Source organism: Prunus dulcis, chromosome 4 (genome assembly GCF_902201215.1).
Source record: "Prunus dulcis chromosome 4, ALMONDv2, whole genome shotgun sequence".
In the NCBI taxonomy this organism is placed as follows: domain Eukaryota; kingdom Viridiplantae; phylum Streptophyta; class Magnoliopsida; order Rosales; family Rosaceae; genus Prunus; species Prunus dulcis.
Window position 1 is genome coordinate 4,725,340 of NC_047653.1, and position 26,172 is coordinate 4,751,511.

At 38.2% G+C, this 26,172-nt stretch overlaps 3 protein-coding genes across 6 annotated transcripts; 1 reads left to right on the forward strand and 2 right to left on the reverse strand.

The window, feature by feature from the left end:
- The first annotated feature begins 1,112 nt into the window (after window positions 1-1,112).
- LOC117624350 (DNA-damage-repair/toleration protein DRT111, chloroplastic) lies at window positions 1,113-5,452 on the forward strand. 2 transcript variants are annotated; one of them, XR_004585307.1, is made up of 3 exons: window positions 1,113-2,265; window positions 4,700-5,240; window positions 5,335-5,452. XR_004585307.1 is itself a non-coding variant. In XM_034355539.1 (2 exons), exons 1-2 carry the CDS (start codon window positions 1,414-1,416, stop codon window positions 4,994-4,996), a joined length of 1,149 nt encoding a protein of 382 aa, XP_034211430.1. In that variant the 5' UTR covers window positions 1,113-1,413; the 3' UTR covers window positions 4,997-5,324. The 2 variants fall into 2 exon arrangements, 1 of the variants encoding a protein (XP_034211430.1); XM_034355539.1 differs by lacking the exon at window positions 5,335-5,452 and having other exon boundaries at window positions 4,700-5,324.
- Window positions 5,453-5,455: 3 nt separating this feature from the next.
- On the reverse strand, window positions 5,456-9,335 carry LOC117624351 (kxDL motif-containing protein 1). Of its 3 annotated transcripts, XM_034355543.1 has the most exons (4): window positions 9,116-9,335; window positions 7,926-8,078; window positions 5,970-7,115; window positions 5,456-5,858 (listed from the first exon to the last, which is right to left on the reverse strand). In XM_034355543.1, the coding sequence occupies exons 1-3, from the start codon at window positions 9,229-9,231 to the stop codon at window positions 7,013-7,015; spliced, it is 372 nt and encodes a 123-aa protein (XP_034211434.1). In that variant the 5' UTR covers window positions 9,232-9,335; the 3' UTR covers window positions 5,456-5,858; window positions 5,970-7,012. The 3 variants fall into 3 exon arrangements, with proteins under 3 accessions (XP_034211434.1, XP_034211431.1, XP_034211432.1); XM_034355540.1 differs by lacking the exons at window positions 7,926-8,078; window positions 9,116-9,335 and having other exon boundaries at window positions 5,456-6,425; window positions 6,504-7,006; XM_034355541.1 differs by lacking the exons at window positions 7,926-8,078; window positions 9,116-9,335 and having other exon boundaries at window positions 5,970-7,006.
- Window positions 9,336-13,634: 4,299 nt separating this feature from the next.
- LOC117624845 (homeobox-leucine zipper protein ATHB-14-like) lies at window positions 13,635-20,926 on the reverse strand. Its single transcript, XM_034356324.1, has 18 exons — window positions 20,054-20,926; window positions 18,370-18,529; window positions 18,050-18,165; window positions 17,871-17,961; window positions 17,666-17,761; window positions 17,443-17,556; window positions 17,244-17,327; window positions 16,691-16,846; window positions 16,538-16,612; window positions 16,345-16,451; window positions 15,957-16,146; window positions 15,607-15,795; window positions 15,422-15,502; window positions 15,178-15,312; window positions 14,755-15,080; window positions 14,460-14,571; window positions 14,208-14,357; window positions 13,635-14,067 (listed from the first exon to the last, which is right to left on the reverse strand). The coding sequence occupies exons 1-18, from the start codon at window positions 20,272-20,274 to the stop codon at window positions 13,921-13,923; spliced, it is 2,550 nt and encodes an 849-aa protein (XP_034212215.1). The 5' UTR covers window positions 20,275-20,926; the 3' UTR covers window positions 13,635-13,920.
- Window positions 20,927-26,172: the final 5,246 nt, after the last annotated feature.

A 26,172-nucleotide genomic window follows, 5' to 3' on the forward strand; every position in this document is an offset into this window, starting at 1 on the left:
CTTGTTGTGTTTGATCATTGGAGAAAATTTATCTATATTGGACATCATAGTGGCTTTGTACTTGTTTTGTTATTCTTATCAATAAAATATTATCGCTCCTTATAAAAAAGAAAAAAAAATAGATATCTTGATTGGCAAAAATAATAGGTAAAAGTCGAATTTATGTTGTCAATGTAATAGTAACTAGCATCTCTCTGCACGCACTTAAGCGCCTATGAGAGGCTTTTTTATTAAAAAAATTAATTTTATTTTAGAATTAAAAAAGATGATGGGTAGTTATGTTCTATGAAAATATGATTCATTATCTAATTTTTCTTTTATTTTTATTTTTTAATATGAAAAAGTGTGAATTTACCATATTATTCTTATTTAATTAATAATTTCAATTATTGATGTTTGTATTAACCAATGACATTTTCTGGTATTTTGAATATTTTACTATTTTCTGCTTTTTGCTTTATATATATAGATGATCGATTTAATGTGTAGAACACAAATTTAGAATTCTTTTCTAATGCTAATTATTGAAGTTTTTGGCAGTTTGTGTGTGTGGAGCTTCATGATTGAAGGTATCACTCATATTGTTTAACTTTTTGTTTCTTTAAATTTGCCACCCAAAAAAAAAAAAAGTTTCTTTACAACTATTGATATTTCAAGCTTAACTCTTAAATTGGTCACTTTGTGGGGATAGTTGGTTTCTCTAAAATGAGAGTGTTTGTATCTACACGACCAAAGTGTTTTATGTTTGATATAGTTGGGTTTTTAAGCAACACAAGGAATTTGTTATTCTTTACTTTTTAAGAATTGAGAGAGGGAAAATTGAATCATTAATGAGGATATTTAAACAATGCCATGGTATTACTTAGTGTGTGTTGTACTATCATGTGGTGTTATTAATTCACATTTCATGTAGATAACCTAACCTAATATGTGAGTGAATTCATAACACCCGTATTGTCGATTTTAACGACACACCAAAATTTATAATGTTTATGGTAAGTCGTCTGATGTTGATTTTGGGCCCTCAGAATGTAATACTTTGTTCTTTTGGGCCTTCGGCCCCAGTAAATACCCAAAAGGACAAACAAAAAAACCATTTTTGTCACCAATAACTTCACTGGTTCTATGCTGAAGACGGGAAGCAGAGTCAATAGCTGCACAACCTGCACCCGCCATTCATTGTTGGCACGCGCTTCTTTCAGTTGTTCGCTCCACAATTCGAATCAATCTCTAATCAAGCTAACAATCCAAACCCTAAAACCCTAATCCCACTGGTTAACACCAAAACCCCTTTCACATTATATACCAATTCCCTATCAGATCCCCAAATTCACGTAAATTCTTAAGCTTTCAATTCTCTCTAGGGTTTTCAGAGCTCTGTAACTGCAAAAAAGGAAGTGGGTACTCGTCAAAATGCTGGGTGGGTTGTACGGAGACCTCCCTCCACCGTCTTCGGCGGAGGAAGAGAAACCCAGCAACACCACGGTGTGGTCGAGCAGCACCAAAATGGCGCCGCAGACTCTCCGAAAACCCGCATCCGTTTTCGCTCCGCCGCAGACGATTCTCAAGTCCCAAAACAAGCCCAAGCCTTCGAATTTAGCCCAGCCCAAAATTACAGCATCACCGGTAATTGCAACGTCGGCGATACAAAATGACATGGTGCAACCTGCCCTGGTGGGGGTCACGTCGACGGTGCTAGAGGAGTATGATCCGGCGAGGCCCAATGACTACGAGGAGTACAAGAGGGAGAGGAAGAAGAAGGCAATGGAGGCTGAGATGAGGCGAGAACTCGATAGGAGGCGGCAAGAGGAGGAGGAGAAGGAGAGGAGAGAGAGGGAGGAGAGAGAAAGGGAAAGGGAGAGGGATTTTGGAGATTCAAGGTTGAATATTTCGGGTGAAGAAGCTTGGAGGAGGCGTGCGGCTATGAGCGGCGGGGCAGTTCCAGCAATGCCGGCAATTCCAAGGTCGCCGTCTCCTCCTAATAATGGAGATGGTTTTACCATTGGGAAGTCGGAGAGTGGCGGGTTGGGGTTAGGGGCTGGCGGCCAAATGACCGCAGCACAGAGAATGATGGCGAAGATGGGGTGGAAGCAGGGGCAAGGGCTTGGGAAGCAGGAGCAGGGGATTACTACTCCCTTGATGGCCAAGAAAACGGATAGGAGAGCCGGGGTGATTGTGAATGCCAGTGAAACAAAGCCGGAGAAGAAGGCGAAGAGTGTCAGCCTTAATGGGCCACCCACCAGGGTTTTGCTGCTTAGAAACATGGTATGTGTGTACTTGACTTTCTCATGCTTATTGATGCTTGCTGCATGTAAATGTACAACGGTGTGGTGTATACATTTGAAAGTTCAGCCATTCCATTTGTTCATTAGAGTGATGATGATACAGAATGTGATTTATAATCATTTGAAATTCAAGGTGGATCTTGTTATATATAAAGTACATGAAGTAGTACGACGCCTACTTCATAACATCCCTTTTTAAGAAGTGCTACTTAGAGGAGATTGAAATGGTTCAATTATTTGTGATACTCTGAGCATGTCTTATTCTATGCTTTTTATAACCTTCGGTTGCGTTAGTGTTATTTTAGGTTGAAAATGTCAATTCTTCTTGTTTCTTATTTGACTATCCACTAGCCTGGAACAGGATGAGCAATTATTAAATCCAAGGACTATAAAATAAAAACTTAGTTGAAAGGGTTGTTCGTATTTCAATGGGATCAGTGTTATGTTCACAAATTCACCTTCTTTATTTGAGCAAGTTGTAAAATGGATGGCATAAGAAATGGCTATTTTTTTCTTTCTCTTTTTTTTTGGTCTGAATGGCTCTTTTTTTCTTTGATATGAATAAAAAAGTTTTGTTTTTGGAACACAAGATGTCTGGTTATTGTGTGACATAAACATTTCTTTTATACCTTGACTTTGATAGATCATGATTTTGAGACAATTTCAATTAATTCTATGCAGTTTCTTGTTGTAAATGTCTTTTCTTTATCACTAAACTTAGACGTAATTTTCATGCTATGTGTTATGTAGTGCTTGCCGCCTTCTACCTGTGTTGTGAATGTATTGTTTAGGAGGTTCATTTAGAGTGCTACAGTCGGCTAACATCTTGTTGATTGTTTTTCCTAGTTGAGCTTCCTGGTTTCTGCTGTAGGACTAAATATTAATAGTTTCCAGGAGAGTTGGCTAACACATTGTTTATTGTTTTCTTCAGCTGCCCTCCCCTTTTTTCTCTTTTGTTATCTCCAAATGCCCTCTGATTTTGCTTACAGAACTGTTTCTTCCATGTCTATTTTGTGGCATGCTTTATTAAGCATAAACCATGACTTGGAAAATATGTATAGCTAATTGCTGGATTGAGAAACTATCCAATCGAATTAGCTTTTGGCCCTTGGGAGATAAATTTACTGCTTAAACATAGCCACAAATGATGGCCTCATAGGATAGGATGTCACGTTAGAATCATATCCATTTGATAAGTTTCATGGACTTGAGGCATCACATTTAGAAACAGTTAACTGGGTGGAAGACAATGTGGAATGGTGCATTGATTAGGGCATCCATTTAGAGTCTTAGACCAAATGTTTGTAAGGGCAATCAAAATGACATGGTTGATTGTAAGGGTTTTGCTTCTGTAAGACATGGATAGTTGTGATTTGTTTGTAAGATTAATGAATGAGGCTTCATTGGAAGCATGAAAGATGGTCCATATTGTTCTTCACTGAATAATAAATAAGCATGTTCCTAGAAAACGAAGAACAGAACAATTTATGAGAATTTCTTAGAGAGACTTCTAAGAAAATACTTTAAGGCTAATGAAGCCTGATTTTGTTCAAAGGGTCTTTATGAAAATGTACTTGTATCTAATACATAATCCATAATTTTTTTCATAATTTTCACATAGAATTTTATGCTTAAAACATATTAGCTACCTAGTTTTACATAGAAAAATATTTGCTGTTACCTTGAAGCTCTTCAGGCCTTCGATAGACTGATTTGAGTGCATTATAGAGTTAACTTAGTAGAGTACCGGGTTTAAGTCTATAAACTGTACAGAGGGTTGCATTTCTTTCCTGTATATCTTGCCCGTGTATTCTATGTATCATTGTTCAAGGGGTGAAACGGCATAACATAGCTTGGTAGTTAGAAGTAATGCTATAACCCTGTTAATCTTTTCCCTTTAAAAGAAGCCATAAGTCCTGTTAGGTCTTTTATCATCTGGCATGGCTTGAAGATTGTCTTAAAGTTTCTACTCATTGTGGTGCTCGGGCTTTAGTACCTAAGCCCAATTTTCTTATCTGTATTGTTAATCTTTTCACAATGTAAGGCCTAGTCTCACCTTAACTTTAATCTCAACTATCACTTAGGTCTTTCATGTCACTCATTTCCCTTAAGCGGGCCTAGAATTTAATCTCCACTACTGAAATCGGTTTAGTTCTTATATGTTTTGATCTTTGGGAAGCTAATGAACGTATTGAAGGAACTTTACCTATGTTTTATGATATGAAAATGACACAATAGGAAAGGCAGTGGATTAGTGAACACAAGCTTAACTAGTGACTATTTAACATGAAGAAAGAGTCGGTTTTCTTCAAGTTAATTCTATGACCGATACTATTATATTGATTTCGTGTTCATATCTAACCTAGCTTTGGTTTTGTAACACAAATTCAAGCTGATGTGCTTTATTGTTGAAGGTGGGCCCTGGCGAGGTGGATGATGAGTTGGAAGATGAGGTAGCATCAGAGTGTGCAAAGTATGGGACAGTGACCCGGGTGCTTATATTTGAGATAACGGAGCCAAATTTCCCGGTGGATGAGGCAGTGAGAATCTTTGTGCAGTTTGAGAGGTCTGAAGAAACGACTAAAGCATTGGTCGACCTTGATGGTCGATACTTTGGAGGTAGGGTGGTTCGCGCGTCGTTCTATGACGAGGAGAGGTTCGGCAACAACGAGCTTGCTCCAATGCCAGGAGAAATTCCCGGGTTCACTTGAATCACGGGGCATCAAATGCAAGTTGATTTTCCCACATTTGTAGAGTTTACCGAGAAAGATAAGGGAGAGATGAGGTTTGGATGATTTCGCATTGCCATTCGAGTTGCTAGTAATATAGCAGGTAGTAGTGGGCATTCAAACTTGGGAGTAGCTTTACTTATTGTGGTCGGGTGGGTGAAGATGATGTAACTGCGACGGTAAACAACTGTAACAAACATACAGTAGTTTCTAAGTCTTGTAAAAGGTGATTGATTGTTGTTGCTTGCTTCCAGTTTCCTGTGGCTTCAGGTTTTTGATTGTTTTACACACAACAAATTATTTTATTTTCGTATTCGCAGGGTGGAACAAAATCTGATTGCACAAAATGGGGTTTTTCACCGCAGCATACAACTACATAAACACACACCTCACAACCCCCCTCGCTTAAGTTTTCCATTATATATTCTAATTCTGATTAACTATTATAATATATTATTATTATTATATAAAAGAGCCTGCTGCGGTTGAACGGTGAGGGTGGCGGTGGGAGGGGCAAAACGGGAATAAAGAAGAGAGTTTTGTTCTAAGGGCAGTGGGAGGGGGAGGTGTTGTTGGAAGCCCTGGCTTCATGCAGCTGGTGGTTGTGGAGCCCACCTTCGTACACGCACATAGCCGAGTAAACGCTCACACTGTTGTTGTTGGTGGCTGTGGTGTCGCTGGCGTTGTTATTGTTGAAGGCAGGCAGACTGCTTGAAGTTGGAGAGGCTGTGATCGAACTCTCACAGCCGCCCATCACCATGCTACTGCTCGGCGTTGCTGCTGCTGCTGCCGACTTGGCGCTGGCTTTGGGGACCCCGCCGCAGACCGAACAGCAATTCGAAACCTTCCCTCCACAAACAACAACCAAGTGAATAGAATAAAACAAAATGTGTGTTTGGTTGGTGAGAAAATGCAGGAAAGAAAAGGAAAGGAAAGAGGGAGGTGGCGTGCGTACATTGAGGGAGCGGCGGCGGTAGGTGGTGCCGTCAGGTTCGACGAGCCAGCCGGCCTCGGAGGCGAGATGGCGGAGGACCTCGTTGATGTCGGCGCGGGGGGAGAGACCGTAGCCGCCGTGCTTGCGGAGGCCGTGGAAGATTTTGGTGGTGATGGCCCTCCTCTGCCTCTCCCTCATCTTCGTCTTCTCTTTCTCGCTCTCGCTCCTCCCATGTGTTCCCGCCATTTCCTCCACTTCCTGATGCTCTCTTTGTCTCTGTCTCTGTCTCTCAAATCCCAATCAATTGTTAATAATGATGAAAGTTAAAAGTGTGAGCTTGGTTCTTGAGTGTGTTTTGTAGAATGGTGGAGTAGTTGAGGAGCATCGGACGGTGCGGGTAAACAGAGCCACGCAGGTTGGATTGGACGGCTGGGATGATTCTGCGATCTGCATGCGCTCTCTGTGTTTTATCTCTTTCTGCATGACACCGTGACGTGTGTGAAAGAGAGAGAGAGAGAGTTGAGAGTTACAAATGCATGTTTCGGTTTCACGCACATAGAGAGGGCAGAGGGCAGAGGGCAGAGGGGATGTTTTTCTCACGCGCTTCTGAGGCAGTTCCATAAGAACGCGACATGGCGGGCGGGGGTGGCGGCTCAGCATATATAGCTCAGGAACAGAGACTCAGACGGAGCCAAGCAAACCATAAACCAGCAGGGACAAAGAAGCTGTTTTTTATTTTTCTTTCAACTTTTGTAATAAATTTATATATATAAAAAAGTAAGACATGCATAATACAGTGCAAAACTAGTAGTAGAATGTTAGTAAGGACACATCATGTTTCCTGAAATTTCAAATTAAATAATACTTACAAGTTAGAAGGTCGAAATTAGACGTTTGTGACTATATGCATATATCCATATACTTGCCGGGAAAAAAAAGAAAACAAAAGCAGCTCTGTAAGCTAGAACAAATGGAAAGATAATTTCTGGAGATCTAACACATCGGCTGCTGACACGCTTAATCTCGGAACACTTCCATTAGCAAAGTGTGACGTAGTCTCAGTGCTACCGCGGCATTTCAAGGTCCGGTCTCTGGTCGAGTACTTCTTGTTTCGAGTCATCGGAAAATGCATCTGGATAGGTAGCCAAAATTCTCGACTTCATGCTCCTGTTATCAATATTGTCAAAATGTATCGCAGAATATAACAAGAACTCAACTACATATGACATTAGCATAAAACGTGCACTTCCTGATCATCACTATAGTTACGACACGCATCAACTGGAAGTTAAGGCATCCCAACTTGAAAGTCAGTCTCTCATAGCTAAATTTATAGAAATGGAGGTGTAAGCTTTCAAGTTATCAAGTTGGTTTAGCTAAAACCAGTTGTCACACATTGATTACTATCATCTATCTAGTGCGGTTTCTTTCTAGTGGAATGATTCTCGTATATGCACCTGAATGGCAAATATGACAAACAATAATTGGCTACCTGCATAGATATTCAAAGCTTATCCATGATATCTGAATCAAAGAACAGAAGTACGAAATATTTAGCTTATCCTAGACAGTGAACACGAATCTGAACATTTGACCACACCAATAATGTCAATCAAACCACAGACGAACTCGCTAGGACCAACACCGACCCATTTTGGACTACAGGGCTCAGCCTGGATTTTTCTTGAAAAGAAATGATCTTAAATTTCTCAAGTGAACTGCAGAAAGCAGGAGTGACAAATACATCCCCTTGAACATGTACTACATATAGATTACTACAATGTAAACAATTCTTTTTATTAGCGTGAACTTTGTAACTACCACTATAAATTGATACAAGTGCATAAAAAAAAATCTTCAGATCAATTACTATCCAACGACCCCAAAGCAACAACAGTGTAGTCAGATAGCAATGACAAAAAAATTCAGTCAGCACTTCAAATAATTAAAACAGAACTAAAAGAGCAATTATCATACCTCAACTTCTGAAATATGTATTCAAGATCAGATTTCATAGACCTTAATAGGCGTGTGTGTCTAGAGAAATCTCCAGCAACCTCAGCAAAGCAGTTCTCTGAAAACTCATTAAAATGTGACAGGACTGCATTGCCATCTTGCAATCTCCCCAATCTGCACTTGAGAAAGGGCAAAATGTATAGCAGAAAATAAATACAGAAATCAAATGCCAGGCAAGTAAGTAACCAATGACAACAACGACCACCACTTCAATATCCGTTCAGTATAAGTTTCAAGAACTCTGCTTATTTTCATTTACTTTTACATTTTTCTTTTCGATATCTAAGAAGTTACAGGTAAATGTAAGCTGATGTATCTGCCCTAGTTCAACTGCACTCCTCAATCAAGACGTGTAAAATCTTAATGAAGAATTATGTGCAGAATTATGCAATAAACATTAGCTTTTACTACCTTTGCACCATAGGTCAACCTCAGAATTGAGGCATTTATGGTCACATATAGATTTAACACAAACAGGTAGGTAGAAAAACCAAAATTTCATGACTTCTTATGTCAACCGTATCCCCTCCAAAATTTCCATACACTTCACTGCATTGTAATCTGTTATAATTTTTCACAGAGATCCTCAAGAGCAAAACAGATGCAAAATTCAACCTTTGAGTGTTCAGCTTTTACATCATCTAACATTACACCAAACTAAAACAATGTATTGAAAGAAAACACATGCCTTGCATCAAAACAACGTACACTTCAATTGATGGCTGAGTGATTTTTTTTTTTTCTCCCCATTAAACAATAAATAGAACAATTCCAAACCACCAATGTTTGAAAAATCGCTAGGCAGTAGGCAGGGGCCTAGAGGAGTAATCGAGGCCTAGGCGGGCACCTAGGCTTTTCTTTAAAAAAGGACCCGACCCGCCGAGGCCGCCTAGGCAGATTTTTCGAACACTGCAAACCACAGATATTAATCAAATTTCTTCCTTTCTCTTATAACTCTTCAACAGCATTTCACAGAAACCCAATTGAGCAACAAAACAGAACGGAAACTAGAATCAAACATAACAAAATTTCTTCATTCAACAACCCATTAAATTTAAAATAAATAAATAACAGCAAACAAGAATTAAAAATTGCCCAGTCAGCGGAGAGAGAGAGAGAGAGAGAGAGAGAGAGAGAGAGAGAGAGAGTACATGAGGTGCTGCAATTGTTTGAGTGAATCCAAATCCTGAGCATCGACCAGTGTTTTGAATTCATTTGATACCTGTTCTGATGCTTCCCTTGTCGCTTCCTTCCCCGTCTGCTCCATCACCTTCTACTCTTTTCCCACTCTCCCTCATCAATGGGGGTGGAAGAGCAAAGAGAGAGAGAGAGAGATATTGGGCTCATGCAACTGCTAGCCCATCTGGGTAACTAGGCCTTACTTTTGTCTTTGGTTTGAGAAGTGCACAGTCAACACAAAAGTGAGCCCATCCAGTCCCACAAAAGTCGAGCAACCCAACTAACAAGCAATTTGGGTTGAAATTCTAAAGCCTCAATCTTTAAGGTTTAAGGGGTTGGCAGACAAGACCCTTGCTTTAATTCTTTTTTGGAGAAAGTCCAAGGATTGCGAGCCTGATCAATATTTTTTAATTTTCTTTTTTATTTATATCTTAAAAAAAGCAAGATAATGTGGCTCTTTTAAACTATTGATCTAATATACACTATTTAGATTTTCGTGTCTCAACTAAATTATTCTCTCAAATAGTCCATCAACTCTTTATTATCTGATAAATTAGTCACACCGTCTAATTTTCTGTTAAATATAATCATGTGAGAGCACATGTTTTTTTTTTTTTGAGTAAATATAACTTTTCATAATAAATAAAAGTAAAAATATGACTCTAGAAAATTTCTTTTGAACCCAACTCACTCATAAGACTTAAAAAAATATTTTAGACGGATAGTAATAAGGATCAGCACTTGAAAGAAGAGACATTTGTAAAAGTTAATGAAGTCTAAGGATTGATGTTCATAATCTCCAGTTAATCACCCAAAGAATTAGCTTACATGCAGTCTTTGCTGGCACATTCAAAATGCATAGCAAAATTCAGACTTGTTGGTCCAACACTAAGCCCTAGAAAATTTGTGGACAAACAAACAAACAGTCATGAATTCTACATCAGATATTTCCCAACCCACCCTGCAAAACCTCAACCATCCACAATATCCCATTCTTCTTCCAACAAAAAAAGGAATTAACAAAACACAAAAACCCACTCCATCATCATAACCCCTTCTGCACTGCATATATCTTCCACCAAAACAGCAAACTCACACACTCCCCTAAAAACCCTAATCCTCTAAAAACCCATTTCACAAAAACAAGAAAACTCCAAGTCCAAGCTCCCCCACCCCACCAGTCAAAGTTTCAAACCACACCCTAATAACCAGTAATTAAAACACTCTGAAAATATATCAGGCCATTATAGTCTATGCCAACCCTACTAAATCTTAAAGAGCCTGCAGATTAGATTAGATTAAGATCTCTATAATTTCTTCCACAGTCAAACAAGCAAAACCCAGTAACCCTAGCTAGGTGTGTGTACCATTAGAAAAATGAAAACCCTAGAGCTATAGCTAGGGTTTTGGAAAAGCTAGAGATCTCTGCACTTTAATATTTCTGCATTTTGCACTGATCTTTTTTGTTGTTGGGAGAAACCAACAGTGCCATAAAAAGGATTCAAAGGGCACGCTTATGTTGAAAGTCTGAATCTACCCACCTGAAAATAAAATTAAAAAGGTTCAATATTTTAATTTTTAAAAAAAACAAAACAAGCATGAGATTTTAGTAATTGGCAAAAGTGGAAAGTAAGGGTGGGTGTCTCCATGCGGGAACAGTTGCTTTATTTTACTCTGCACCAAAAGATAGAGAGATCATATCATAAATAGCACCATTAATTAATGTTTACCTGCTAATGGATTTAAATAGAGTTCGTCAAATTTTTCTATAATAAATACGCAAAATTTATAGCACGAGACTCGAAATAAACACAGTGCCTTTCGCACTCAGCTTTAAAACGCCTCGAATTTCAAACGCTGAAAAGGTAAAAGAGGAACCAGGGGGAGAGAAGGGGGCAGGGCCCCCCCCAACCCATGTAACTGTTTCTTTAACATGATCATCATGCATGCATGCATGTGCATGTTGCAACATCTTGATGTATGTGCATATCTGACATCATCATGCACCATTGTCACAATCAGTACCACACGCATGATCTGTTTATATGGATGGTCATACCGACATGTTGTATATAATTCAAAAAAGATCGTATCTTTAACAAATTGATTTTCTAACTACTCTAATATAAGAAGGGAAAATAAATTTGGGTGTAAAGAGACAGACATATTATCTTAATTAATTGACCTAACCTACATCTTATGTTGCACATGCACAAATATGTAATACGGGAACACAAAGAAATCACAAATCTCCAAGAACTAAGACACGGCAAATCTCGTTGTGTTATTTTGGGTGCATGAGAAAATGGATGAAACTTTGATATATTAGTTTATGACATAACCCATATGTCGATTATATTTTCTTTTTAAATCAATATATTTGGTGAGATATCCGTTTGCTATTTATGGGTAGATTGTCAAATTAAAGTTCATTTTGTTGTGCAGTTGTTGGGCAAGCAAAGATTGTTGTAATAATACAAAAAAGCAGCGTATGAAAAGACGTTGATGGACATGACATGAGGCCAAATTTCCAATCCGCTTAAAAGGAGACAAAGAAACCAGAAGGCCAAGTCTACATTTTATGTCAATGGTCAAATCAAAGCCTTGTAATTGGAAGCAGCTTTACGGTACCAGGCAGCCAGGCAAAAGCACCAAACACACGTAAATATAAAATATTAAGCAGATTTGAGGTCACATAGTAGAGTAGGTGGTCCAGCAGTAGCATAGCGTAGACTATTGGCATATACCAGCAGCATAGAAATATATATAGATGGCTATAGGGCATGTAATTATAAGCATAGCAGACCAGAGCAGAAAGAGCAGTGACGAGCAGAGGAGGAAGGGCATGGCATGGGGTTGGGCTATGGGCACGTCTTTTAATTGAAAACCCTATGTGGCTGGCTGGCTCGTCAGACTTGATGGTGACGTGGCTGCTGTTGAATATGGGAAATGTGTCGTCATCTTTTTCCTTGACTAACTATTTTGTAGACTTATGTGGTGTGCCGATTGGGAGACTGAGATTCTTTCTGGCCCTACCCCAACAGAAATAACGATTCTTGCTAAAGTCCCCCTCTTTCAAACTATGGTGTTAAACGAAAAATGTGAATTCGTTTAGTTGATTAATAAGATAATCGGTTAATTTTATTACACTCGAGTTTGATCCTTAGTTTCGTACATTAGAGTAGTGTACACAATGGTTTTGTCAAAACAAGAAAACTATAGTGTTATGTGGGACTTGGGACTTTGAACAATTTGAAAAAAGAAAATGAATTAGAATGTTTTAATTTAATGAGTAAATAATTGTGTGAATCTGACAACGCAGTATGTACTGAGGCTATAGTTGTTGATTTGATTACACATGTTTGTATAATTCAATTCAAATTGAATGCAAACTTTGCTAGTGCACTTCCACCAGTCTCCGTACGGCTGGTTACTAGTTGGTGCTTGCTAAATACCAACCATGCATGAATATTTTTTAAAATGGATTTTGAGATTTGATCTCGTGCAGCAAAGAGTCAGAGAGGAGGACTGGGACCAGTGACTTCACCATGCCACGTGGTACGGCCATCATGACATACTTGCTGACCCTGCACCACCACACCACGCCAGGATCACAAAACACAGAATCCATCAGGTGACGTGTGTGTGCGCCTGGTTTTCTTGCAAGCATTTCAAATATATCTACCATGAAACGTAAATCTCTCTGAATAATGTCATAAACCGGATGGGGTAGCTAGAGACTTGACATAAAGGAAATGTGCCAAAGATGAAAATTTTGCAAACATTTTCTTTTGTTAACTGAAAAAATGACAATAAAGAAAAAGATGTTCTTCATGTGGGTTTTTTATATATTTTATTTACAATGTGGGGTTTTATTTTGTTAAACTTTGAGCTAATAATAGCTGGTATAATCTAACTTTTCTGTACTAGTTTAGAGGTTTATTTAGTTTGAGTTAAAGATCAGTCTGATTTGCAAGCTCATCAGTATCTTTATTTTCATTTTTCAGTTTCTTGGCTGTCTCCATATCATTATGATTCTGAAGGTTCATAGATTTTGCAGGTTCATTTATTTTAGACAGATGTGCTGCAAGATATATATTATTATTGCAAGCTGATTTTATAGCCTTGCAGTTTGTAATAGCATAGCATAGGCAAGGATCTTCTCTCCCTCTTGCCCTGGCATTGAATTGCCTTAAAGAAATTTTTGTCTTCCTATTAATGTTAGAGGACCAGTTTGTGGTTAAAAAGCCTTGCAGAGGACCAGTTTGTGAACTGGTGTTTTAATTGCAATTTAAAAATCCTACAATTGTTTCAGATTCAGTTCCTACACTTGCACCAAATGAGTTGAAAAAGTACCTTATTTTCTCCAATTTCATATACAGAGTTCCAAGTCTCTCAAAATTTTCAAGAGTACTGACTTATTTATTTATAATGAACTACCATTCTTTAGAAACAAACCCAGTAATGAATATGATTTTGCAACTTTTGCAATGATTTTAAGGGTTGCATGATATGATTATGACCAAACTTAGGCCAACCCAACGTGAGTTGGATGAAATTTCAACCAAATGCAGAAACCATTCTGATATGTTGCAGTAGACAACATAACCGTAACCATAAAGATACATCCATTCAGCCAAAATATAAACATACATACTGAGTCTCCATGAGCTCCTGCTATTGGCTACCGTGACTTCAAAATGTCTAAACGTGCTCTTTATAGCAACTACATAACTTAAGAGATAGCTAAGGTGTTTTTGAGAATCTATTATCCCCATCACACAAAGGACCAGCTCATGAACATGAATGCCAGGCAGTGATTCGAATCATCGTCATTAACAACTTTCCATGCAACAGCTTGATCATAGGACACTGGCCTACCCATGCTGGAGGCACATAATCCTGCTGGCAGATACGCGAACCCCTAAAATTTGGAAAGAATCAGAAAACCTTTGTTAGAAACCTTATAAGAACATAACAGTTTCACCTTTGCAAACCAGGCTGAGATTTTTTTTTAATCCTCTTCTGAACCCACCAAAATCAAATAGTCTAATCTATAGGTACCTGCTGCATGATTTTGGAGAACTCCGAGCAGAGAATTTTCCGTCCAGCTTCATCTAGAATCTTGTCAAGCATGATATCCTGGAGGGCCACAAGAGTAGTTTCAAGCATGTCAAGTCCAGCCTGGTTTGCAAAGGTGAACACTGGAGATGCCTGCAATTAAATTTTCAACAAACATGTTGGCAACAGAACAAAAGCACGTACTTTCTTAAGCTCAAATTTAAGAGACGAGGATAAAAGTAGAGAAGTAATTACATTCGTTTTCACAGAGCAGCACATGATTGCATCTGAATGGTGCCAAAGTTGCTTCAAAACAGCATCCCCAGATGGGGAGTCGACTCGAAAGAGCTCTGCTCCAGTGTGGATCCTAAAGAAGGGTTTATATTGTTAGCTAATAATGCAAGTAGCCCGCTGAAACACAAGTGTTTGCTTCACTAATTCATCACCATCTTTTGGCCTATTTTTGGCACGTACATTAGAACTGCCTCCTTTGGTGTACGACACAAGATATAATTTAAAAAAAACACAAAAGTTCAGAGATTTGTCACACCTGTAGCTTCTGCAAATCCAACGTGCCAAAGTATGAGCCTCAGGAGATCCAGGAAGGGGTTTTGGTACCATTTGGGAGCTGAGCCGGGAAGGGGCAATAGCCATAGCTACCCTTTGAACAGAGCTTACAACACTACGCACATACTGTCGAGCCATAGCAGCCACATTGTCTCGCAAGTGGTTCTCAAAGGTGAATTGGAAGGCAATGGTTAGCACAGACCTAAGGTTGTAACTATTGCCATCAGCCTCATTAACAGGACGAGAACCACTCGGTCCTACTTCCAGCGTAGAGGCCAAATCCAATGTGCGATTTGCAGTAGGTCCATCCTGCAATAAAGAAACCAGTAACAAAGATCAGACATGACCACAATAGATGGATACACGAAATACTGTGATGTTAGTGAGATTAGAGATGTCACGTAACTGTTTTGGGATCCAATGGTATGACATGAAAACCAGATGGTAACAGAGGAGCATCATCAGCAAACGATTCATCAATAGGTGCAAAGACAAGCTGAGCACAGGAACCCACTGCATTTTCATCAACTCCACTGCACAACTGCCACGGTATATTTTTAGGAAGTTATGTTAATAAGAAAAGTTCATGCTGATGAAAAAGAAATGAAAATATTAAATAAAGGAATCCATTCAATGTTCTGTTCACTAACCTGTAATAAGTACATATCCCTCGCCAAAGCAACATCCTCAGGAGAGAAAGCATGACCCTCTAGGCGAACTACCTCTAGAAACTACATAAGAATAAATGGCAGAAATTTACTAGCACATTCATATTTAAAACATGGTAAATATGCAGTAATGAAAAATCAGTTAGAGAGAATAACAAAGTCATTACCTCCTCATTCTCCACAGTTTGTGCAAGAGGTAAGATAACCTGGCTGCTCGGGAAGCCGCCTGGCCTTGCACAAGGAACTGCATATGGGCTAGCTTTAAGACATGCAGCAGAGTATGCATCAACCCCATAATCAGCCCATTCTGAGCGATGCTCCCTCAGAAAACGAACAAGCAAAGCCGGGGGAACACTCTGCATACCCAGATGAAGGTCATCAGTCAATGATGCAAACAAGAAAAGTTAGAAGTTCATGCAATGTTCATATCTATCTAGTCCAAAATAATTCAGAAAAATGAGGAAAAATATATAAAACTATACAAGAACTGAGCCACATATAAATTTAGTTACTATACCTGCAACAGCATTGATGCCTTAGCACACAGCACCCCTCCTCCAAAAGTGGGGAAAATTGATGCGTTATACTGGGAACCAAGAAACTTGTTTGGCGATGAGTTAATGGTAATTGTCACATCCTCCACACCGTCACTACCCATAAGTGACCAACCGTCATCCGAAAACCCATTGACAGCATCGTTAAACCCTCTGAAACCCAATTCCAGCATATGAAGAAACGTGTTAATCCAACCGTAATACATATCCACTTAAGATTGCAACAATCCTAAACAAGTGAGCCAAAGAAAGAAAAAAGCTATGCACGGAACAGGCAAATCAAAACTTTCAACAATAGCTAAAGTTTACACATCCAAGCTCTCTTGATACCCGATATCTTGGAGGGCATACCTGCAGAGTCTCTGACAAAATGTCCTCAGAACAGCAGGCTGGCGACCTCCACCGTACTGAATTTCTCCACTAGTCTCTTGAGCTATCTGTCGTATGTGTCGCAGGGCCTACGAAATAAAGTTACAAAGATAAGTTGTGAATGAAAGGTCCTATATACTTAAATGTATAATTACATGCGTCCAGTAGTTCTTACAGAAATAGTCATTTTCTGAGCAAGGATTTTGGATGATTCATAAAGGGACCTGAGAACTTCAGGAACACTCCAGGCCTAAGACATAAAAGGCACTTAATAAGCCAATTGAATAACTAAAGAGTTGGATAAGAAATGGTAATGATATATTCTCACATCTAGATCAACATGATCAACAATGTTGATAATGGAACCACCACCCTCACAAGGTCGGATAAGATAGCCACTAGGAAGCATCTCAGCTCTTACAAAACTTGCAGATGGAGGCCCCGTTGGGCCACCAGTTGAAGAGGTTAACGACCTCTCACATACCTGTAAATGTAATTTTGAGATGGTAAGACACAACATAATTATATGAAGTAATATGCAGGTTTTGAAGGGACCATTGGCATCAACTTGTGCTTATAGAAGTTTATTGGCACACATTCAAGCTTAAGCTCAAACATTTTCATTAAATGAACAAACTTATCAACGTGTTCAGTAATCATTTCTGTGAAACAAATGTAAAAAGCAAACTTTACAGTTCCACTCACTTTCTGTAATTGCTAATGAAGAAATATATTTCATCTCCAAAGAAATTAAATTCTTTATAAAATGCTCATTTGGACATGACATCCTAGTGTACATTAAATGCTAAAAAAGCTCTTTATCAAATGCAGAGATAGTAAGTCAAATCTTAGGATATAAAGGGCATCACTTATTGAATTACCACAAGACTGCCATCTTCCAAACTTGTAGTATATCTCAGTGTCCAAAAGTCACGTGCCGCAGCCAATGTTGTGGGTGCATAAGTCTGGTTGAAAAGAAATTTTAGAAATTAAGAAAATAAAACAACATATATTAGGTGCTAAAAGAACTTCATGCCTGGATACATAGTCACAAAGCACCAATTCACTAAAACAACGAACCTGCATGTACGTGAGCTCAATTGTCCCACCATTTCCAGCAGGGATTAGACTTAATACATCAAGGCAACGGCAATCCCGAAACCATGATGTACGATCTTTGAGGATTTCAGCGACCTTTAATGGAAGTCAACATACATTTTAGACCGGGGCAAATGAAAAGCACAAACACTATTTCTCAAGGCCTAAACATTATACAAGAAGTGGGGAGGAGGTGGATATGTACCTTTGTGGGCTCTAGGCTCACAAGACCGCAAGCTCGTGCTGCTACCCCACTGCAGTTGCGGGAAACAGCGACGATTCCAATAGAATCCGGACCAGGCTACAAGTAGTTGCTAGGAGAGTTTAATTTCAAAGTGGTCCAGTGCATATAAATGTACCAGAGTATAAAATATAAACACAAGTACACTAATTGCTTCAAAAGAATCTACCTTCATCCCAATCATCTGGACCCAGTCAACAGCAGTTCCGGTAGCCTTAGAAAGGAACTCTGCCAAGGTCTCCTCCGCTATTGCAAGAAGACTGACAAGAAAAATATACTGTAAGCTAGTTTACTTCATCACAACCTAAATATCTTCAAGTAATTGTTGTAAGGACGCTAATTACTTACCCAGCTGGGTTGTTAGCATCCCTTTGCGGATGCTGAGGTGTTGGGTTTTGCTGTTGTTGGTGCTGACCACTCATGACCACAGACTCGCAGCTATTGTCTGTGGTCGTTCCAGATGCCTACATACAACAATAAAAGGAATTTATAATATGTATGACCCCATAAACCTCATGAGTTCTTAAAAATTATTATTTCTTGGAGAAGCAGATAATCACCATAAAAGAAATTGCCAAATAAAATCATGGAATACAATGATATAACGAACATAAATGTAAAAGCATGGTTCCCATGGACGAGGCAATTATAAAGGTTGCGGGAATTACACTATGCAGTTGCTGTCGCATAAATCCATTCTCATACACCAAATGAGAGACCTGCTTCTGTAGGCGGTCATTTTCTTCCATTAACAGCTTATTCATTGCAGTCAGCTTTCTATTCACTGTCTGGAGTCGAGAAGATTCCTTCCTCTGCTTCTCCCGGCATCTATGTAAGTACGCAAAAACAAGCAAAACGCAAGTTTTAGAGAGTGGTTTGCCAGTTTATGACTCAACAAATCTTGATAGGAAAATATGTCAACTGTTGTGAGGCATGCATTCTGTATATAAAATAGGGTTACAAGAGTAGCTGCATAACAAGCAAAACGGAATAATATGCAACATAAAATAGGCAGTTCTAAATTCTGAAAAAAATACTCATTTGAAAACATAACTTGTGTGAGAAGGCAAAATGGAATTGTTTCAATCCATAAATTACATTAACCACCCAAAGTTTAGCATATAGAAACTTTAGAGTGCCCCACATTTTTATGATCAAAATTTAAGAATACATCCCTCTAAGCTAAAGTGTAAAAGCATAACGTAACTCAGCCAGAACATCCATTTTAGTCTATGTAATAAAACAGTAAATGAGAATTATGGCATAAAAAAATAAAAAGTTGTCGCTTGGCTCAAAAGAATAACGGGGGAAAGAAAGAGGATTATTAACGAGTTGTTTACTAAATTGTCTTCAGAAAGATACGACAAAACTGAAAAGAAGAGAAAAACATAAACCCAAAAAACAATGAAGCGTAGAAAGAACCACAAAATAATAAAAGAACGCAGGAGAGTGGAGATGTCATTATCCTTCATTAAAAGTCCAAACGACTCAAAAGCAGTATTTACAATTTACATTCACCTTTCTGCAAAGATGGATATGAAAATCCAAGGAACCACATGAAAGTTTCACTTTTTAAAATTGCTGTCGTTTTCTTTTATTTAATCGCAAAATAAGGGCACACATAAGATCGTCATTTATCTAAAAACAAACAAAATACGTCCACCAAATAAATACAAATGAGAGAGAGAGAGAGAGAGAGATTTCTGAAAAGAAAAAAACAGAGAGAGAAAAAAATATATTGACATTATACTTGAAAAAATATACTGACATTATAAATGCGCATCTATGAACCCTTTTACCTTGGATAAACAAAACAAAAACAAAAAAACAGTATAAGAGGAAAAGATAGAAGCTTAAGACTTGCAGACCAGAGGAAAACAAATACAAATCAACTAAAAAAGATAAACTTTTCTCCATTAAAGATAAGAAACTCTGCTTTTCCGAAGAGGGAAAACGGTTAAAGAAGCATTTCTAAACAAGCCCACATTTTCTTTTCAAATCTATACCACAAATAACGAAAACAATTTGTGATTAAGAAAAGGCCTTGACTTTACACAAACAATGTGAACAAATATGAGATCCACCTTTCAAACAAAAATGGTGAAACCAGAGCACGAGAAAAAGGGAGAAAAGATAGAAAACAGAGCAAGCCAGAGAAGAATGAGCTTATTTTTCATCCAAGATGAGTTCACAAAGAAAACGGCCATTATCAGAATCTAAAAGACCATTTTCCCAATTCCTAAAGATTTAAAATAGTACGCAAAAAAACTAAAAAGGAAGCAAGAGAGAGATTGATTTTTGTGGATCAAAACTCTCTCCATTGAACCCAAATGCTTTTCACTCTGTTTTTACCTGCGGTTTTGGAACCAGACTTTGATCTGCTTAGGCTCAATGTTAGAGAGAATAGGACACTCTCTAATCAGCTGCTGCCTTCTCAAAGAGCTAGGCTTTGGGCATTCGGAGTAGACTCTCTCCAAGGCCTCAACCTGCTCTGGTGTGTACCGTACATACTTACTTGAATCCATTTGCTTGCTACTACTTCCTGGTGAATCTCTGTTCATAACAAGTGCCATATGCGCACAAAACACAGAACCACCTCACACGAAAGCTATAGGGTAAAAAGAAAAGAAGAGAAAACCCCCCAATGAAAAATCTCCGAAGAGACAAGAAACAAGTCACAACAAAGACGACCCAGGTAGTGTTTTATAGTGTGCTAATAAAGCTCTGGCCTTCAGCTCACTGTTTTGGCAGAGCAACAACAAAAAATGGGGAATATAAGTTCAGAAAAATGTTTGCTTTGGCTGTTTTGGTTGTTGTTGGTCTAGCTGTTCTTCGTCTTCTTCTTCTTGGGTGGTGTTGTAGTTGTTGTTGTTGTTCTCAGTGCAGGGCAGGCTCTCTCCGCCAAGAGAGCCTCCTCTCTCCTTCATCAGATGGCTGTATCTGTTCTCTCTCTCTCTCCCTCCCTCTCTCTCTCTCTGTGACTCTGTTTCTCTTCCTCTCAAAAACTCAATAACCCAAGTTGGAAAAAGTCCCTTGCTAGCTCAACAGTGTTTAAGGGGTGTCCTTGTTTGTGGTTTGGGCTCCAATCTCGAGGATTTTCCTCTAGAGAGAATGAATTTCTGTTTTTTGTTAAATTAAAAAAGAGAAAAAGAAAAACCCACAGAAAGAGAGAGATAGACAGGCCAAGAGAGAGAATGTGTGTGTTTCTTTGTTTGTGGGTTTGTATGTGACAGAGAAAGCAAGCAGAAGAAAACAAACAGCCAATGGCAAATGAAAGGGCAGGTGGCTAATCTATTTCTCTCTCTCTCTCTCTTTTATTTTTTGTATTTTCTTTCTTGGTATTTTCTCAAAAAATTACAATATAAAAAATGCAATCTTTCCTCTTTTTCTCTTATTCCCTCTATAACTGTGTGTGATGTGAACATTTGAAAACGAAAGAAAAAATAGGAAAGGAATAAATTAAATGAGAAGGCAAAGCAGCAGAGGGAGCTATGTGTGCTGCTAAGTCTGCTGCTGACTGCTGATATGATATGATATGAGCCTGCAGGCAGGCCGTGGGTGGGAGAGACCCAAAGCCTGCTGCCCACTGATGAGAGAGAGAGAGAGAGAGAGAGAGAGAGAGAGACGTTTTTTCAGATCTAGTTAACGTGTGTGATTTGATATCAATTCTATGCTTAATATTATAATTGTCTAATCTTAAACATATATTCAAATTCTACTTAATCAACAAACTAAATTATTGAAAATAAAAAAATATATGTTATCTTATTATTAATGTTGTAATAAATGGTAAATGAATTTCTGCATGTTTTTGCATGGGATGCATGTATGTATGCTTATTTGTATGCCATTCTATGGATGTATGATGATGTATGTATGGGTGAGCGATGGATGAGAGAGAAACCGTGGGCAGTTGGGGGGGGAAAGCGTGAAGGCAGAGCAAATGGACAAAAGTACCGTAACGCTCTGCGTTCCCGGGTATTTGGTTCTTTTGCTACTTGGGTGGGTTTTGACCCGGAGCTTGGAAGACTAGGCTTGGGCTTTGATTAAGAGCTGAAGTTGGACATAGGCCCAATTCCAAGGTTTTGGAAGGTTTCTCCCATCCTCTTATAGCTAAATTGGGTAACTCCTCCAAACTTTTGAGTTTGATAGTAACATCACGTGATAGTGTTACGAGTATTAATTGAGCTGTTACCTAAGTGGCATTGTATTATCGGATATCCATTACTATTAGTAATGCTTTTAAAGGATGCAACAAAGAAAATGAAGAATGACTTTTCAGGAGTACGAATAACACCACTCTTTGAAGAAAAGGACATGTTTCAATAATACCACCCCACCAACAAAGATAGACATACAACACAAAATCCAGGGAAATATATATATCATGAATGAAATTCAAATTGCTTTGAATTGATTTGTCTCCATTCTTTCTTATCCTTATCTTATAGACTTGCTACCTATAAACCCTTGATGGGCTAGTTGTGTGATGCAAGCCAAATATCTGGATATCTTTTAACAAAATAGTTTTGGATTTTGCTGTTGTTGGTGGTACTGGTAGAAAAAAGTGGAAAATGTACTGTTAAGACAACGGGGTAAAAAACTCACGGAATGGACATAATGGGGGGTAATTGAAAGGGTTGAAACTAGAAAGGGTTGGAATGGACGTAAACAATGTCCATGTCACTATATTTGTTTGTATTACAAGTGGGGTTTGCTGACCTTGAATTTGTTCATGATAAACAAAACCTTGTTAGTGGGGCGGTAAGGATATTAAGTTTGTTTTTAGTATATATATGTGTCATAGTTATGATCGTGGTTCGCGGTCGGATTTAAATTCATCTCACTCGTAAATTGTAACTAAATCGAACTAATAACAATTTGATTCGATTCAAGATTACACTTTTAAGTGTTGAAACCAAACGAAATTGTGAAGTCATGTAAACACTTGAATTTTAAGCTTCAATAATGATGTCAATGCATGTAACAAATCAAAGCATCTAATATGCTTTAACATTAAATATATCTAGAAGTGGCAAGGCTTCACATCACATGCATGCAAGAACAAGGACTAGCTATTGATATAGATTAATTATTTATAAGCCTTCTGGTCTGATGATGTAACCTCTATTTTTCATATAATTTTCAAGTGTCAAGTTTCATCATTAGATTTAGACCAACTTGTCTATGCTTATCGTCGTCTACAATGGCCAATTAGGCATGACAAAAAAGTAGTAAAACTTTGAGTCTCTCATCACATCAGAGCTACGTGAAGAGCAGCACATAGATTATTGGTTTAAACAATCAAAGGTTTTCCCACCATATAAAACCTAATTAGCGCACTTTAGTTTTTTTTTTTTTTTTAATTTATTTTATACAAGTAATATTTTATTTTAAATTAATCTAAATTATAGAGAGGGGGATTCGAACTCAAGTGCAGAGTGGGAAACACGTCTGCTCTAGTCAACTTCATTAAGTCCATATTTGCTTAGCGTAATTTAGGTTTAAATATATGACATGGGGTGTGAAGCAATTCAAACTTTCAAAGCTTGAAAATCTAAACCGTAATAAGATTAACTTTTCTGGTGAAGGTCGACCAGCACCAACCACACGCCTTTTGGTGACAATTGATAATGTTTCCCACATCCATCTCTTCACTCACAAGAATCCAAGAGAGAGAGAAAGAGGAAAAAAAGAGAGAGATGATGGATGAGAAAAGCAATTGACTTTTAGATTTCACAGGTTGACATTTTACATAAAGGGTTCATATCTTGAAAGCATCCAAAGCTTGCAAACACTCCTTCAAATTAAGTTCCCCCTCTCTCTATCTCTCTCTCTCTCGCTTTCTCTCTCTCACATATATAATGATATAGAAATATGTATATATGTATATATATAATTAATGGGCTTATGATGGAGTTCTAACAGGAGTCAATGGCTACACAGACTCAGTTGGTGTCTTCTTGTCTCCCTGGCTATATGATCATGTGGAGGCCTTCGCTTCTCCCCTTTTTCTTTTAATTATCTTTCCTTTCCCTTTTTTTGGAAGGGAGAAGGGAGAAGGGAAGGAGCACACAATTAACAAGGCTAGGGTTTGGGACACAGAAACCCCACAGTTGGGGTCATGAGGTCCACTGAGACATGTTACAGGCCATATCACCTTGCGTGATTTTGCAAAATCAACACAATTAAAGGTGGAGGTCACTTTCCAGCCCCATCTAAGGGACCCAAAAGTTTTTTTTCTTTTTCTTTTCTTTTGGGTGGAGGGGAGGATGACCCCATTTTGTCATGCACCAAAAGAGTGTTATAGACTCACAACCAATACCCCACCCTCATTCCTCCTTTGCTTGCATTTTACATCTCTCTCTCTCTCTCTCTCTCTCTCTCTCTCTCTCTCTCTCTCTCTCTCTCGTTTGGGTGAGGTGTTCTTTGGGGTCCATGCATGAAAAGAGGTGTAAAGAGGTAAGCAAGGATAGAGAGGAGGAACCCAACTTGATAGGATGCTCATGTGAGGGAAAATCTTATTATGTTTGCTACTAATTATGGCACCAATATCATATAAATGTTCTTCTTTATGTATATACTTGCTATGATTAGGAGTGGTATTAAAGTATGTCAATTTATTTTTGTCAAAACCTTAGAAAAAGGAGAGATAAAAAAAGGGCTTCATGAGAGAGAGAGAGAGAGAGAGAGAGAGAGAGAGAGAGAGAGACTCTGCATATTAATGGCATTTATGATCAGCTGCCAACATGACAAAATGATCACCATGGGCTCTTTAAATTCTTATGTCACCTTGTGGAGATTTTCAGAAGCTTCTTAATTGATTAATTTGGAGCAATAAACCTTGCTCAAGCTTTTGTTCAACTATGGACAAATCATAACTAAAAGGCCAAATAAAGGAAAGAAATGCCCAATCTGATTATTCATAGAAATTGATGTGTGGCTTATGATCAAGCAATCTAGCTAGATTTGGTGTAACTTTGCTTCATAGGAACTCTCATGTCAATTGCAATTTACAAATATAGAACTTATCCCCCACCCCAAATGCAATCTCAAGGCCAAATGCAAAATATAGAGACGCATTAGCTACATTGAATTGATGTATGCTAAGTCATGATTAGTAATGTTAACAGAATTTAATTACCTTTTCAATGACAAGCTGCCTACTGCCCTTTATTGGCTTCTTCCTGATTTTACTTTCCACCAAGCATTAATAGAATGAAAAATGTCATGCATTTCCCAATGAAATGATGAAACTTGAACTAGTGTGGTTTTATGATCAAAATTTAAGCAGTTTGAACTTTGATAGAAATAATATGTGTGGGAGCAAATAATCGCGTGCTAATAATCCAACGCCACGTATGTAATAAGTTATTGTCTAGACCAAATTACCCATAGTAAAAGGGTTGAGAAAATCAAAAGTACATCACATTCTCATTAATGTGATGAGGGGGTGACGTAACGATTCTCACGCTCACTATGAAAAAAATTCGACGTGGCCTATTAAACGTCTCGGACCTCGCCAGCCACAAAATCCAAACATGGGCCAAGAAGCTAAGTGGGCTTGAGACCACCGAGTCCATAGAGTACATTCCAATAGGATGAGTCGTTTTATGGTGAGGGTGTCATATATGGACTATAGATGTGGAGCTTCATGTTAGCCACATGATTTATTTGAATAGTAACTTTACTTAAGTTCAATGAAATGATCATGTGGCTAATATGAAGGTCCACATGTATATGGCACCCTCATAATAGAATTTGGCCAAATAGGACTAATCCTTAGGCAACACGCCTCTAAAATGGATCAACATTGATCCCCAACATATCCTTACTTACAGCAACATCACTAATCTAGAAGATCATGACAACACATTTTGAGAAATCTCTCACACGTCCCAAGTCAAACAGCTAATTGACTGGACGTGTGATATAACGAGCACTGACTCCCCCAATAAATGCCACACGCAACTTTTCACAGCAATAAACCAACCACTAATGAGTCATATAAACTTGATCACAACTGCAAGAAGGAGATAATGTTTCATTGCAACCTAAGAAACCCTAATTCTTCTTGTCTGAAATTGACTTAAGCATCTGAGACTCTTTGGCTCACACCAAATCGGTGTGTATAGGGATTCATGATATTTTATTTTCTCTTAAATCTCAGGGGGCACTGTGGTCTTCTTTAGGAGTAGAAGAAATTATTCCCAACAATATGTAAGATGTTATTTATATGAACATGGATTGGCTCCTTAAAATTGAGGAGCTCTTTTTAAAAACCAATGGTGTTTTGACACTTGTCAAATTCCAGCAACATTGACAAAATTTCAACCAAATTTTTTTTTTAATTGACACGTGTCAAAACCACATTGGTGGTAAAGAGAAGCTACTCCTCAATTTTAAGCAACCCTTATTTATTACTATTTTATTTATATTACCTTGAACCTAAATTTATATATAATAGCAAT